This window comes from Phoca vitulina, unplaced genomic scaffold (genome assembly GCF_004348235.1).
Source record: "Phoca vitulina isolate PV1807 unplaced genomic scaffold, GSC_HSeal_1.0 scaffold15, whole genome shotgun sequence".
Taxonomy (NCBI): domain Eukaryota; kingdom Metazoa; phylum Chordata; class Mammalia; order Carnivora; family Phocidae; genus Phoca; species Phoca vitulina.
The window spans coordinates 720,169-732,933 of NW_022589718.1; the positions used below are offsets into that span (position 1 = coordinate 720,169).

The 12,765-nt window shown below is 39.0% G+C and overlaps 1 protein-coding gene across 3 annotated transcripts in view; it reads right to left on the reverse strand.

The window, feature by feature from the left end:
- The window catches only part of PSD3 (pleckstrin and Sec7 domain containing 3), a 602,311-nt gene that overhangs the window by 474,860 nt on the left and 114,686 nt on the right, over positions 1-12,765 (reverse strand). For all 3 annotated transcript variants that reach the window (XM_032413272.1, XM_032413271.1, XM_032413273.1), the window contains exon 2: positions 1,027-1,135. In XM_032413272.1, coding sequence (XP_032269163.1) covers positions 1,027-1,135 — 109 coding nt within the window. The remainder of the gene's footprint in view (positions 1-1,026; positions 1,136-12,765) is intronic.

Sequence of the window (12,765 nt, forward strand, 5' to 3'; positions counted from 1 at the left end):
TCAGTACTTCCTGTCTGAGAAATAGTGAATAATGATTTAAGTGCCCCAAACCTCAACCCCAGAATAGTTAAATATTTATGCTGAGTGATAAATAGCAAATTGGGGCACTCTAATAAAAGCAGAATGATTTTTAAAAAATAATCAAGCTGGTTTATACTTCATTAAGAGTCCTCAACTAATGAAATATCTAATAAGTATTCATGATTAGGGCAAAAGAAATTCTTAAATGGCTGCAGATACACTACATTCTTGCTATCCCCAAATATTATGAGGTCCATCACATATTCCTATCTAACATAGAAGTCCAAAATGCAGTTATTATTTGATTTTTTTTCAACTGAACAACAACTACATTAGGTCAGATTCCTTGTCTACCCATAACAAAAATCAGCGTCAGACAGTGACAGAATCGAGGAGAGTGAGGACTGTACTTCAAACGTCAGGGACATGGTGATGATGATGATGATTACAATAAATAATAACATCAGCAAACACTTTTATAGCACTTATTACATGCCGCATGTGGCTCTAAGATCTTTATATATGTCAATTTATTTAAAACCTTAAGAGAACTCCGAGACATGTGTAACTGCTTTATTTATAACCTGTCTAATCCCATTTACAGATGACAGCACTGAGGCACAAACAGATTAGCCTACTCACGTCACAAACTTCATAAGCTACAAGACCAGAATTCAAATGCAGGAAGTCTAGCTCCAGAGCCCAGGCTCCTGAGCACATGCAGTATCCCTTTCCTAGCTAACTCCTAAGACACACTAATATCCCCTTTATCACCTACTGAGTACTTCTCCACCCTCACTGCTGCCTTCCTCCTCTTTGAAACCTGCTCACTTTAATTCTTCTTCAAAACAAACTTTCTAAGAAATACTGGACGTGATTCTTATAGCCAGTTCTGGGTCATTTCAAATCAGTTCTTGGTTTGAAGAATTCTCAGCTTCTGAGATACGAAAATTCAGTAGCACTTCACATCTGTTACCTGAAGGAAGAGGGTCAGGAAACACTTACTAGTATCTGGAGGTTTCTCTTCAGATCTGCCAAATAAAAACTCATATTTGGCCTTGGCAACACTCTGGGAATGCGCTGATGCATTGTTAACCCAAACAAATGTCTCTGCCTGCAAAATTAAAACATAACAAAGACATCATTTAAAACATATCATAAAAAATACACCATAAAGCAAACCAACCACAAGAGAATGGTTAGAATGACATATCTACCTGACAGAATGCTACACAGCCATTAAAAATGAAACATGAAAAATATAACACAGCAAAAAGCAAAATACAAGATGATCACTGCAAGATTACAATTACATAGAAAAATAAACATATATCTATAGGGGAATAAGAAAAATATGAAAACTTCGGTTTGATGGGAGGGCAGAACTGTGGTACAGTATCTTTTTTAAATTAAAGTATAGTTGACATAGAACATATTAGTTTCAGGTATACAACACAGTGATACAAAATGCTCACTATGATAAATGTATTTACCACCTGTCATCATACAAAGTTATTCCAACAGTATTGACTATATTCCCTACACTGTAATTTTCATCCCCATGACTTATTTTATAACTGGAAGTTTGACCTCTTAATCCCCTTCACCTACTTAGCCCATCCTCTCACCCCTCTAGCAACCACCAGTTTGTTCTCCGCATTTATGTTCTCTGCACTTATCTCTATTTCTGGGTATATTTGTTTGTTTGTTCACTGATTTTGTTTTTTAGATTCTACATATAAGTGAAATCATATGGCATTTGTCTTTGACTTATTTCACTTAGCGTAATACACTCTAGGTCCATCCATGTTGTCGTAAATGGCAAACTTTCCATCCTTTTTATGGCTATTATTCCATTGTACATATATACCACATCTTATTAATCCATTCATCTGTGGATGGGTACTTGGCTTGCTTCCATATCTTGGCTATTAGAAGTAACACTGCAATAAACATAGGGGTGCATATATCTTTTCAAATTAACATTTTTGTTTTCTTCTTCCAGAGCAGAATTCCTGGATTACACAGTACTTCTATTTTTAATTTTTTGAGGAACTTCCATACTGTTTTCCATAGTTGTTGCACTAATTTACATTCCCACCAACAGTGCATGAGGGTTCCCTTTTCTCTACATCCTCACTAACACTGTTATTTCTTGTCTTTTTTATAATAGTCATTAGCCATTCTGTCTGTGGGAGGTGATGTCTCATTGTGATTATAATTTGCATTTCTCTGATGATGAGTGATGTTGAACATCTTTTCATGTGTCTCTTAGCCATCTGTATGTCTTCTTTTGGAAGAACATCTATTCAGGTGCTTTGCCCAATTTTTAATCAATTATTTGGGGCTTTTTGGAGTTGAGTTCTATGAGTTCTTCATATATTTTGGATATTAACCCCTTATCAGAGATATCATTTGCAAATATCTTCTCCCATTCAGTAGGTTTCCTTTTTGTTTTGTTGATGGTTTCTTTTGCTGTGCAGAAGTTTTTTAGTTTGCTGTCCCAATAGTTGAGTTTTTGCTTTTGTTTCCCTTGCCTGAGGAGACAGATCCAGAAAAATATTGCTAAGGGCACTGTCCAAGAGCTGACTGCCTATGTTTTCTTTCAGGAGTTTTTTCCAGGTCATACATTTTCGTCTTCTATCCATTTTGAGTTTATTTTTGTGTATGGTGTAAGAAAGTGGTCTGGTTTCATTCTTTTGCATGTTGCTGTCCAGTTTTCCCAAAACTATTTACTAAAGAGATGGTCTTTTTCCCAGTGTACATTCTTGCCTCCTTTGTCATAGATTTGTTGACCATATAAGTGTGGATTTTTTTCTGGGCTATCTATCCTGTGCAATTGATCTACATGTCTATTTTTGTGCCAGGACCATACTGTTTTGAGTACTATAGCTTTGCAGTGTATTCTGAAATCTGCGGCTGTGACACCTCCAACTTTGTGCTTCTTTCTCAAGATTGCTGCCATTCAGGGTCCTTTATGGTTCCATATAAATTTTAGGATTGCTTGTTCTGGTTCTGTGAAAAGTACTATTGGTATTTTGATAGGGACTGCATTGAATCTGTAGACTGTTTTAGATTAGTATGGACATTTTAACAACATTAATTCTTACAGTCCATAAGTATGGTCTATCTTTCCATTTATTTGTGTCATCTTCAATTTCTTTCATCAATGTCTTATAGTTTTCAGAGTACAGGTCTTTCACCTCCTTGGTTAAATTTATTCCTAAGTATTTTATTCTTTTTGATGTTATTGTAAATGGGACTATTTTCCTAATTTCTCTTGCTGCTAGTTCATTATTACCGTGTGTATTAATTTTGTATCCTGCAACTTTCCTGAATTCATTTATCAGTTCTAATAGTTTTTTAGTGGACTCTTTAGGTTTTCTCTATATAATACCATGTCATCTGCAAACAGTAACAGTTCTACTTCTTCCTTACCAATTTGGATGTCTTTTATTTTTTTTCTGGACTGAATGCTGCAGCTAAGACTTCTAGTACTATGTTGAATAAAAGTGGCGAGAGCTGACATCCTTGTCTTGTTCCTAGTCTTAGAGAAAAAGCTTTTGGCTTTTCACCATTGAGTATGATGTTAGCTGGGGGTTGCTGGAATTTTTTAAATTAAATTTATGTTACTTTTCTGCAATTAGAAAACTGTATTTTATTTTTAGATGTATCATTTTCCAAATGATTATCATTACCTCACAGCACAGAGTAAGAATATTTGTGCATAGGTTCTACTAAAATATGCCAACAAAAAGTAGTCTTTCCCCAAAAGAGACCATACTTTTTATATAATCAGGAACACCATTCAGCCAAAGAGGGGGCACAGAGTAGAAGTGCCAGTCATCCCATTTATACTAATTGTCCTAAATTTAAGCATATGTCCCAGTGTTCTTTGGAATTCCTTAAAGTCCCCTATTTGAAAGAAAAGCTACAAAAGTTACTGTGAAAGGAGTTCACATCATGATTCGGAATTCCTATGACCTTCTTCCTGGCGAGTGCCTCCCTTCTCTTGCCTAGGATTAATTAAAATAAAAAATAAGTAACAGGCAGAAATTGGAAAACACAGAGAAATCTGACCTAGTTCAATCAAACAGCCATTCTTCTGCCACTTTACCTTGAACTCAAAAATCAACCAGGATCCAGACATTGCCCTCACTGGTTTCCACCCTCTAATTATGAGACATCTTTTCTCATGTCTGAGGAGCAAACCTGACCATTCACTTTGAGAGAAAAACACAAAGGGTTTTATCGGCAACCAGGCAACTACTTCAAAGAGGGAAATCTTATGATTTCTATTATATTCTTTGGAGCAGAAATGATTGACAGTAGTGAGAAGGCCCATGATGGGGTTATGATTAACTCCATCACCCTACTGCAGACCAGTTCAACGGGCAGGCTTCTCTTTGTTCTTTAATACCAATATCAAAGAGCTAGCCTGTACAATTTTGAGATAACAATTTATTTCTAAAAATAGCTCTACAATCACTTAATGTTTATAATGTGTAATATTTATCTTTATGGTAAAGGTGCACACTCCTCTTGGAGTTACATGCTTGATAATCGCAGGCTGTTGAGCAACCTTTTCCCCATAACAGAGGAAATATCAACGTTTTGATGTGTTTAGGGAGCTTCAGACTGGTAGAAGAGGAACGCGGTGCCCTAATTTAGGTAGAGTGGTTACGGAAGGCTCTCTGAGGAACTAATACTTGCAGAGATGAGAAGGAGGAGAGGCTGGGGAGGGACAGAAACCCCCATCATCTAAGCAGAGGGAGGGTCATACACAATGGCCTTAAAGCATGAAAGGATTAGGCTTTTCAAACGATTGAAAAGTCCATGTGGCCACAGAATAGTGGGTAAATGGGAAACTAGAGACTGACCAGGAAAATAACACAGCAGAAAGTAACACTGTAGACCAGACAGGGGCCAAACATACAAGGTGTGTAAGTCAAGGAAAGGTTTAATGGGAAGCCAGTGAAGGGTTTGAAATACACAGTGATCACTAACATTTTTTAAAGGTCATCCATTTAAACTTTTAAAAGAGCATATGATTGTTAAAGGAAAATGGACTGAAATGAGTCAAGAGGAAGTAGACACCAGTTAGGAGCCCAAGCTAGAGAGTATGGAAGCTTAGAGTAGAACAATGGCAATAAAAATAGGCAGAAGTAGATGAATTTTAAATATATTTTGTAGGGAGGATCTACATAAACTTTCGATAAATTGGGTTTAAGGAATGAGAGACAGGGAGAAATCAGGGATAATTATAATGAATCACATTTACTAACCACTTAGTCCCAGCAAATCATTGCTCTAATGCAGCAGAGAAACTTAGCATGTCTGACTCCATATTGCTTCTACTTCCATTGGTACTGTGACTTACAGCTTAGAAACTTCTGCTTACCCCTGCACACAGGCATGTTACAGCTAAGATTTGCAAAAACTGTTTTCTATCCAAAATCTACCTCACCCAGGGAAATAAGGAAGTATGTACAAAATGACTCTGCTATGTTCAAGATTTACAGAATGACATGACCAGATTCCTGTATGCAAAGATCAACTGACCCAAGGACAAAGTTACACAACCTTCTTCAGATGTTTACAGACATCAGTCACCTTTTGACTCCAACCCTCTCCTACTTCCCCCTCTTCCTAACATAAAAGAATCTCAAATCTCATGCCTGGGGAGATGGTTCTTTGGGACAATACTCCTAATCCACCATCAGTTTGCTGGCTTTCTAAATAAAATTGCTTTCCTTGGCCCAACATCTTGCCCTTGACTTACTGCTCTATCATGTGGCCAGTGGACAAACTTGGATTTGGTCACACTAATGCAATACATGGGATATCTCACTTAACACTCAGAACAATCATACGAGGCGGGCACTACTATCATCCCAGTCTCATACGTAGAGAAAGAAGCAATGAGTGGGTAACATGTCCAAGGTTATAAAGCCAATAAATTACAGATTCAATCCTGAATCCAGAACCCATGACCCAGGGAATGACTCCCAGGAATCTGGCCTGAGCATCTGGCTGCGTGCATTGAGACAGGGGAGACTAGAGAAGGAACATTATCAACAGCGTGGATGTGGGCTTCCAGGTAACCCTGCAAGGTCTCAGTAAAACAACAGAAAAGAAAGTCCTAAAAACAAAATCCATTACTATGGTGCTAAAAAACAAGAAAATATGCTGTCTATGAAGAACCAGTTTTAAGAAATTGCAGAAAGATAATTTTTTGGCATAGTTTCAATTTAAAGCCTGAAAACTGTTCTATAAAGGAACATTACTCTTGAGAAAGGGTTCTTAACCTCAGTTCCATAGGGGTCTATCAACAGAATTCTGGAAATCTGAAGTTAGACGGTGAAAAAAAATTCCATCTTCTTTTCACTTACCTTAAGCTGAAATGTAGCATTTTTTTCAAATATGAATGTATGCAATGAACCACAGTATTACTACCAGTAGCTGCAACTTTGTTATCAATAGAAATCACCATTTTCACACCACCTAACAGTTACTGCAGATATTTTAAAAATATAATTTATACTCATCCCTACTTTGAAATGATAGTAGTTACTAGACCCACCACTAAATTAAATTATGAATAAAGAAACATACTACCCTACCAAAAACTTGTTTAATATTTTGTTAAACATATGTGTTAAACACTGTAACTGGTTTTCCTGCAGCTCCATGTGTATTACTGTATGTACTTAGAAGCATTATTCTGACAAGAGATCCAGAGCATTAACCCGACTGCCAAAGGGGCCATGGCACAAAAGAAGAGACCTTTTCTTTACTACAGAGAACAAACTGATGGTTACCACAGGGGAGGTGGGTGGTGGTGTGGGGGAAATACATGACGGGGATTAAAGAGTACACTTATCATGATGAAATAAAATAAAATAATTTAAAAAAAGAAAACAAACAAAAAGAGACCCTGCTCAAGAGCACTGTGTAAGTTTATACATACATATATATATTTAAGAGAATAAAACTGAAAATACCAGAGTATGATATCTTACTATGCAGTAAGATAAGTACTGTTTTTTTCTTTAAAGATTTTATTTATTTGAGAGAGAGAGCATGAGAGAGAGAGAGAGAGAGAGAGAGCATGCGCACATGAGAGGGGGTAGGGTCAGAGGGAGAAGCAGACTCCCTGCTGCGCAGGGAGCCCGACGTCGGACTCGATCCTGGGACTCCAGGATCATGACCTGAGCCGAAGGCAGTCGCTTAACCAACTGAGGCACCCAGGCGCCCCAAGATAAGTACTATTTTATGAAACTCCTAAGTTACTTGTGTGCATGCGCACATGCGTGTGTGTGCGTGTGTGTGTTTGTGAGAGAGAGACAGAGAGAGAGATCATGATGTAAAATGTATTATCTTACAAACTGTTGGAAACACATTGCTCAGAGTGGCTCTTAAACTTCAGCATGAATTGGCATCATGTATAGGGCTTGTTAAAACATGTACTTTGGATTCACCCAGAGTTTCTGTTTCAGTAGGTCTGGGATGTTTGGCCTGAGAATTTGCATTTTCTAACAGTGTTACAGGTAATGTTAATGCTGGTGCTCCAGGGAGTGAATACTGTGAACCACTGCCCTAGGCCAATGTTTTTCATCCTTTCTTGTATATATGAATCACATGAGAAATCCTGTTAAAATGCAGCAGGTCTGGGGTGGTGCCTGAGATGCCTGAGACTCTGCATTCCTAAAAAGTTCCCAGGGGGATGCTGACAGTGGTTCACAGAGCACATCTGTGCTAAAGTTTGAAAGTAAAGCAGTGTTCAAAGCATATTCAGACTTCAGAGAAGAGAAGCACTTTTTAAAGGGATGTTTTACCCTAAATACACTAAAAGATTCCACTCTGATAAAGCACTCCATGCTATGACAATTATGGGGGAGCCTAAAACCCAACATTCAGACCTGAATCAAAGCATTAACATTCCTCCACCTTGCCTAGTGAAATAAAATCCATTCTACCTACATTAATTATTCTTAGTTACATATATACACATATATATATATATATATCCTCTTCTCATGCCCAGGGTTATAGCAGCACCCATCTCTAAATTTTTGCAGGTCTTTGATAAACAGTATTTGAAACAAGCAACTTGACCCATATAATTCAGTACTACTTTTTCCTTCTGTATTACTAATTGAATAAAATATATTCTTTGATTTTGTCACAGTCATTTTAGAAACACAGATCTCATTAAAAAGTATGGGATATGAAGTAACATTAGCAAACGGACTGCCAGACGATCCAGACTTCAATCCCACCTGGAATTATCAATCTCACACTAATGCTTAGTCTGTGGACGTTAGCTTCCTTACTGATAAAGAGTGTTATTCAAATTTATCTCTAAGGTCCCTTCAAATTCTGAAGCACAAAGATTCTTCACACTTCTTTTTTTTTTTTTTTTTTTTAAAGATTTTATTTATTTATGCATTAGAGACAGAGAGAGAGAGGCAGAGGGAGAAGCAGGCTCCCAAGGAGCAGGGAGCCCGATGCGGGACTCGATCCCAGGACCCTGAGATCATGACCTGAGCCGAAGGCAGACGCTTAACCATCTGAGCCACCCAAGCGCCCGATTCTTCACACTTCTGAACCACCTTCACAGATATTACATTAAGGAGGAAAAACACAAATCTTTCCCTTATGATAACATTACAATGACATGATTACCAAAACATGCCTTGCATTTAAAGATGCAAGTCCACCATTACATGGACAGGACAAATAATCTCAATCTTAGTTTTACATGGCTTTTCAAATTTGCAAAGAATTTTCACTTACATTATCCAACTCTCAGGATGTTACTGACTATAATTACCAATCTTAGACACATGAGAAACACTACTGATGTAAAATAATTTTTCTAATTGTCTAGCTGCAAAAAATCAAGAGGAGAAAGCAGACAGCAGCAAGCAAATTTTAGAAGTAAAAGTAATTTGATTTGGGAGGGGAAGGATGGGGCCAGAGGAAGGGAAGGGTGGAATAGGGACGGAGAGTAGAGTTTGAGGGTGGTGGTGTATGCTCTTTCATTTCCTCATCATTTCCATGTCAGTGTGGTGAGAGCCTCCTAGTCGGTCAGAGCTAAGTATTATCAAATGCTTTAAGCCAGAGACGATTAAAAGCTAAATAAAAGGCCAAAAAACCAGTATTTCAGAACTCATTAAGAACAAACACTTGGTTCCAACATTCACACTTCACACTTGAGCCTGTTCAGTCCCATCTGCTCCCGTGGCCCAGCAGAAGTGAGGCTGTGGAAACAGGGCACTGTGCATGCCATGGCAAGTGCCCGCCTTAGTGCTAATGCTGCCAAAGGCGATGGTTAGATGGGTGTTACGGGCTGAACTGTGTCCTCCAAAATTCATTATGTTGAAGTCTTAACCCCCAGCACCTTAGACGTGATTGTATTTGGAGATAGTCTTTAAAGAAGTAATTAAGTTAAAATAAGGTCATTGGGTGGACTCTAATTCAATATGACTGGTGTCCTTATAAGAAGAAGAGATGAAGACACAGACACACACAGAAGGAAGACCATATGAAGACACAAGGAGAAGCCAGCCATCTGCACACCAAGGAGAGAGGCTTTCAGAAGAAACCAGCCCTGCTGACACCTTGATCTCAGACTTCTGGCCTCCAAATCTGTGATAAAATAATTTTGTCTCTGGCTGTCTAAACCACCTACTTTGAGGTACCTTATTGTGGCAGCCTAGACAAGTACGACATTAGGGAAGGTTGCAAGAGCTAAGAGCCAAAAGAAAGTTATTTAGGATGACAAGTAAAAGAGAACAGAACCAATCAAAGCCATACCACACAGCACTCAAAGGCCAGGGGGAGGGGGAAGGTAGGGAGAGGAGTGGCTAAAACAAGTAGGATTAGTAAAAAAGAATGGTTATCCAAAAGTTAGATCCCCAGATCCCTACCTCTGCTTCAATGGGCAAGTGTCCCTCCCCAACCCAGGCAAAAGAATGGAGCTGTATTCACTGGATAGATTTTCTGAAGAACATCTCTGGCTGAGGGTCACCAGGCACAGATGATACAAGGCAGCAGAGTGGAAATGGGGTTTGTTTGCTAAGTGTTAGGATGCTTAGACTTCTCCCATCCAGCCTGTAAAATGCTGGCACCCTAGACTTTACCCTGCAGGCAGGCAGATGTGAAGAGTTTTCTCTGTAGAATGTAACCAGCCCAAGAAAGACCTAGATAATTAAACCAGGGGTCCACTAATACGTGGCCTAACCACATCCCCGTACAGTGAAGTTTAGAACTACCAACTGGCTATTAGACCCCACTATTACATTACATCATATTCCTTAATTTTCACAACTGTGACACTTTATGAAAATTACCACCCCGTTATTTTGTAGAATGTTCTTCCCCTTGGGTTCATCTTTACATTTCCTCATGATTAAGTTCAGATTATGCATCTCTGATGTATCATAGGAAGTGATGCTCTTCTGCTCTTTGCATCCTCCAGTGGCACACAATTTTAACCTGTCCCACCACTTAATCATATTCATTTTGATCTGCGAGGCTTCTCCACTGTCAACTGCAACTTTTCCTCATTGCAATTAATCAGTATGCTGTAGAAAAATACTCAGAAACTAAGCAAATACCTCATCAAACTTTTAACCTATAAATTTATATATTTTTATCAGTAAAGGCTGAATTTACTATTTTATTCGATGGGTTGTAATCTACGTTCATTATATATTTCAAAGTTCGGATTGCCCAGTTTTGACCAGTAGAAGTTCTATCCAGTCTCTGGTTTTTTTGACCTGTCTCCATTATTTTATGAGTACCACTTTACTTTCTGGTACAACAGGATGTTCCAGGCTTCTCCCTAGAATCAGCCATTTCTTTAAAAAAAAAGGGGGGGGGGCAAAAAAACCTAGTCCCTTTTAGTGAAGAATATTATTTAGTATTTAGATAAAAGAACTGGACTTTGGGTGACTGGGTACGCTCATTGCTACTGGGATGTACCTGCTTATAGACCAGCTCAGAGGACACAGACACACACAAGCACGTGTGCTCACTGCAGCAGGCTGAATAAGGGCCCCCAGCACGTCCACAATCTAAGCCCTGCCGGCTGTGAATGTCACCTTATATGGCAAAGACTTTGAAGATGTGATTAAGTTTCTTGATAGGAGGAGATAATTCTGGATTACTCAGGTGGGCCAAGATTTGATAGAGAAAAGAAGAAAGAGTGGAAAGAAGAAAGCAGAATGAAACAGTGCTATGCTATTAGATGGATGAAGGGGCCAAATGCCCCTTGTAAGGAATGTGAGAAATGCAGTTCCAGAGGCTGGAAATAGCAAGGAAACTGATCCTCCCTAGTCTCCAGAGGAACCACGGCCTTGCTGGCACCTTGATTTCAGCCCCTAAGACTCATTCAGACTTTTGGCCTCTAGAACTATAAGAGAATACATTTCTGTTGTTCTAAGCTACCACGCAGTAGTACTTTCTTACAGCAGCCACAGGAAACTAATACAAACACACAGAGAAATATATATACAAGTGCACACTTTTATTCTATACTTGTACATCTATGCAATTAAACCAAGAGTTCACACTCATATTTTTTCTGTAAGTATACTTCTGCTGCTTTCAAGTACAAATGAGTTGTTAATGAAATAATCACAAGACTTATCAAGGAATTGTTATTCCACTAAGTGTTCCTCGTGATTGCAGTTCATCCAAATATACTCCACTGTTCCACTATAGCTAAGAAATTTGTCTTGCTGAAAAACCAAAACCAAAACCATCCATTTCTTCCATTTACATGGTTATAAAAAGAGATATTCAAATCTTATCATGCGCAGCATTTTTCCCTTTAAAAAGATATTTGACACATGCCGGCATATAAACAAGCAGAAAAAACACTGGTGTTTGAGAAGAGGGTGGCCCAATTTATGGGGGGGGGGATTTAGAATTCCCCTACAACCAGCTCCTACTACCTTGACAGGCTAACTGGATAGATATTCCAAAACCAGTAACAGCACCAAGTAAAATTGGGACAAAGGGCCTCTCAAGAGTTGAGAGAGGCCAAAACAGCCAGGAAACAGGGTAACAGACTTCTAAAGGTAAAAAACAGCTTCAAAACCAAAGAGCAAAGCAGGAATTGGGCTACAAGACCAAAGGGAAGACAGTGGCAAAAAGGAGACCTCAGCTCCTCACCTAGTCACTATCTAGCCCTGCTGCCAAGCCTGTTTTTTTACTGTGTGAGCACAAAGACAAGAGCTGAATTCAAGGCTTTTTTAAAAGCCCCTGGAGGTCCATTTTCATTTTCCCACCAGCTGCTGTCTACTCACTCAGCCCATTTCCTGAAAGCACATTCCCCTGGGGCAGGGCAAGTGGGGGTTCTACTGCTCCTCCAGGCATGGTGTCAGGGAAGCCAGCCTAATGGGGGAAGGGCTGGCAGGGGCTCCAGAGCACACAGAGTCACCCTGCTGCCATTCATCTCACGTAAAGTCAAAGGGAAGGATAAGCAGACTTTTGGGCCAACTCAAAGGACTCTTCCCTTGATAATCTGCATCTTGGACCCATTTTAGTTGCCTTCTGACCAAATGGGAAGATTACATCTCCCTTCTTGGAACTGTGCCCACACCGGGCAAGACTCTGCATTCACAACACATTATGACTTACTACAAATAGTGATAGAACCTTTATTTTGGGGGGAGGGCAACGTAGAAAGTTAGGAGCTAGGAAACTAGGATGATAAACACTTATTTGTAA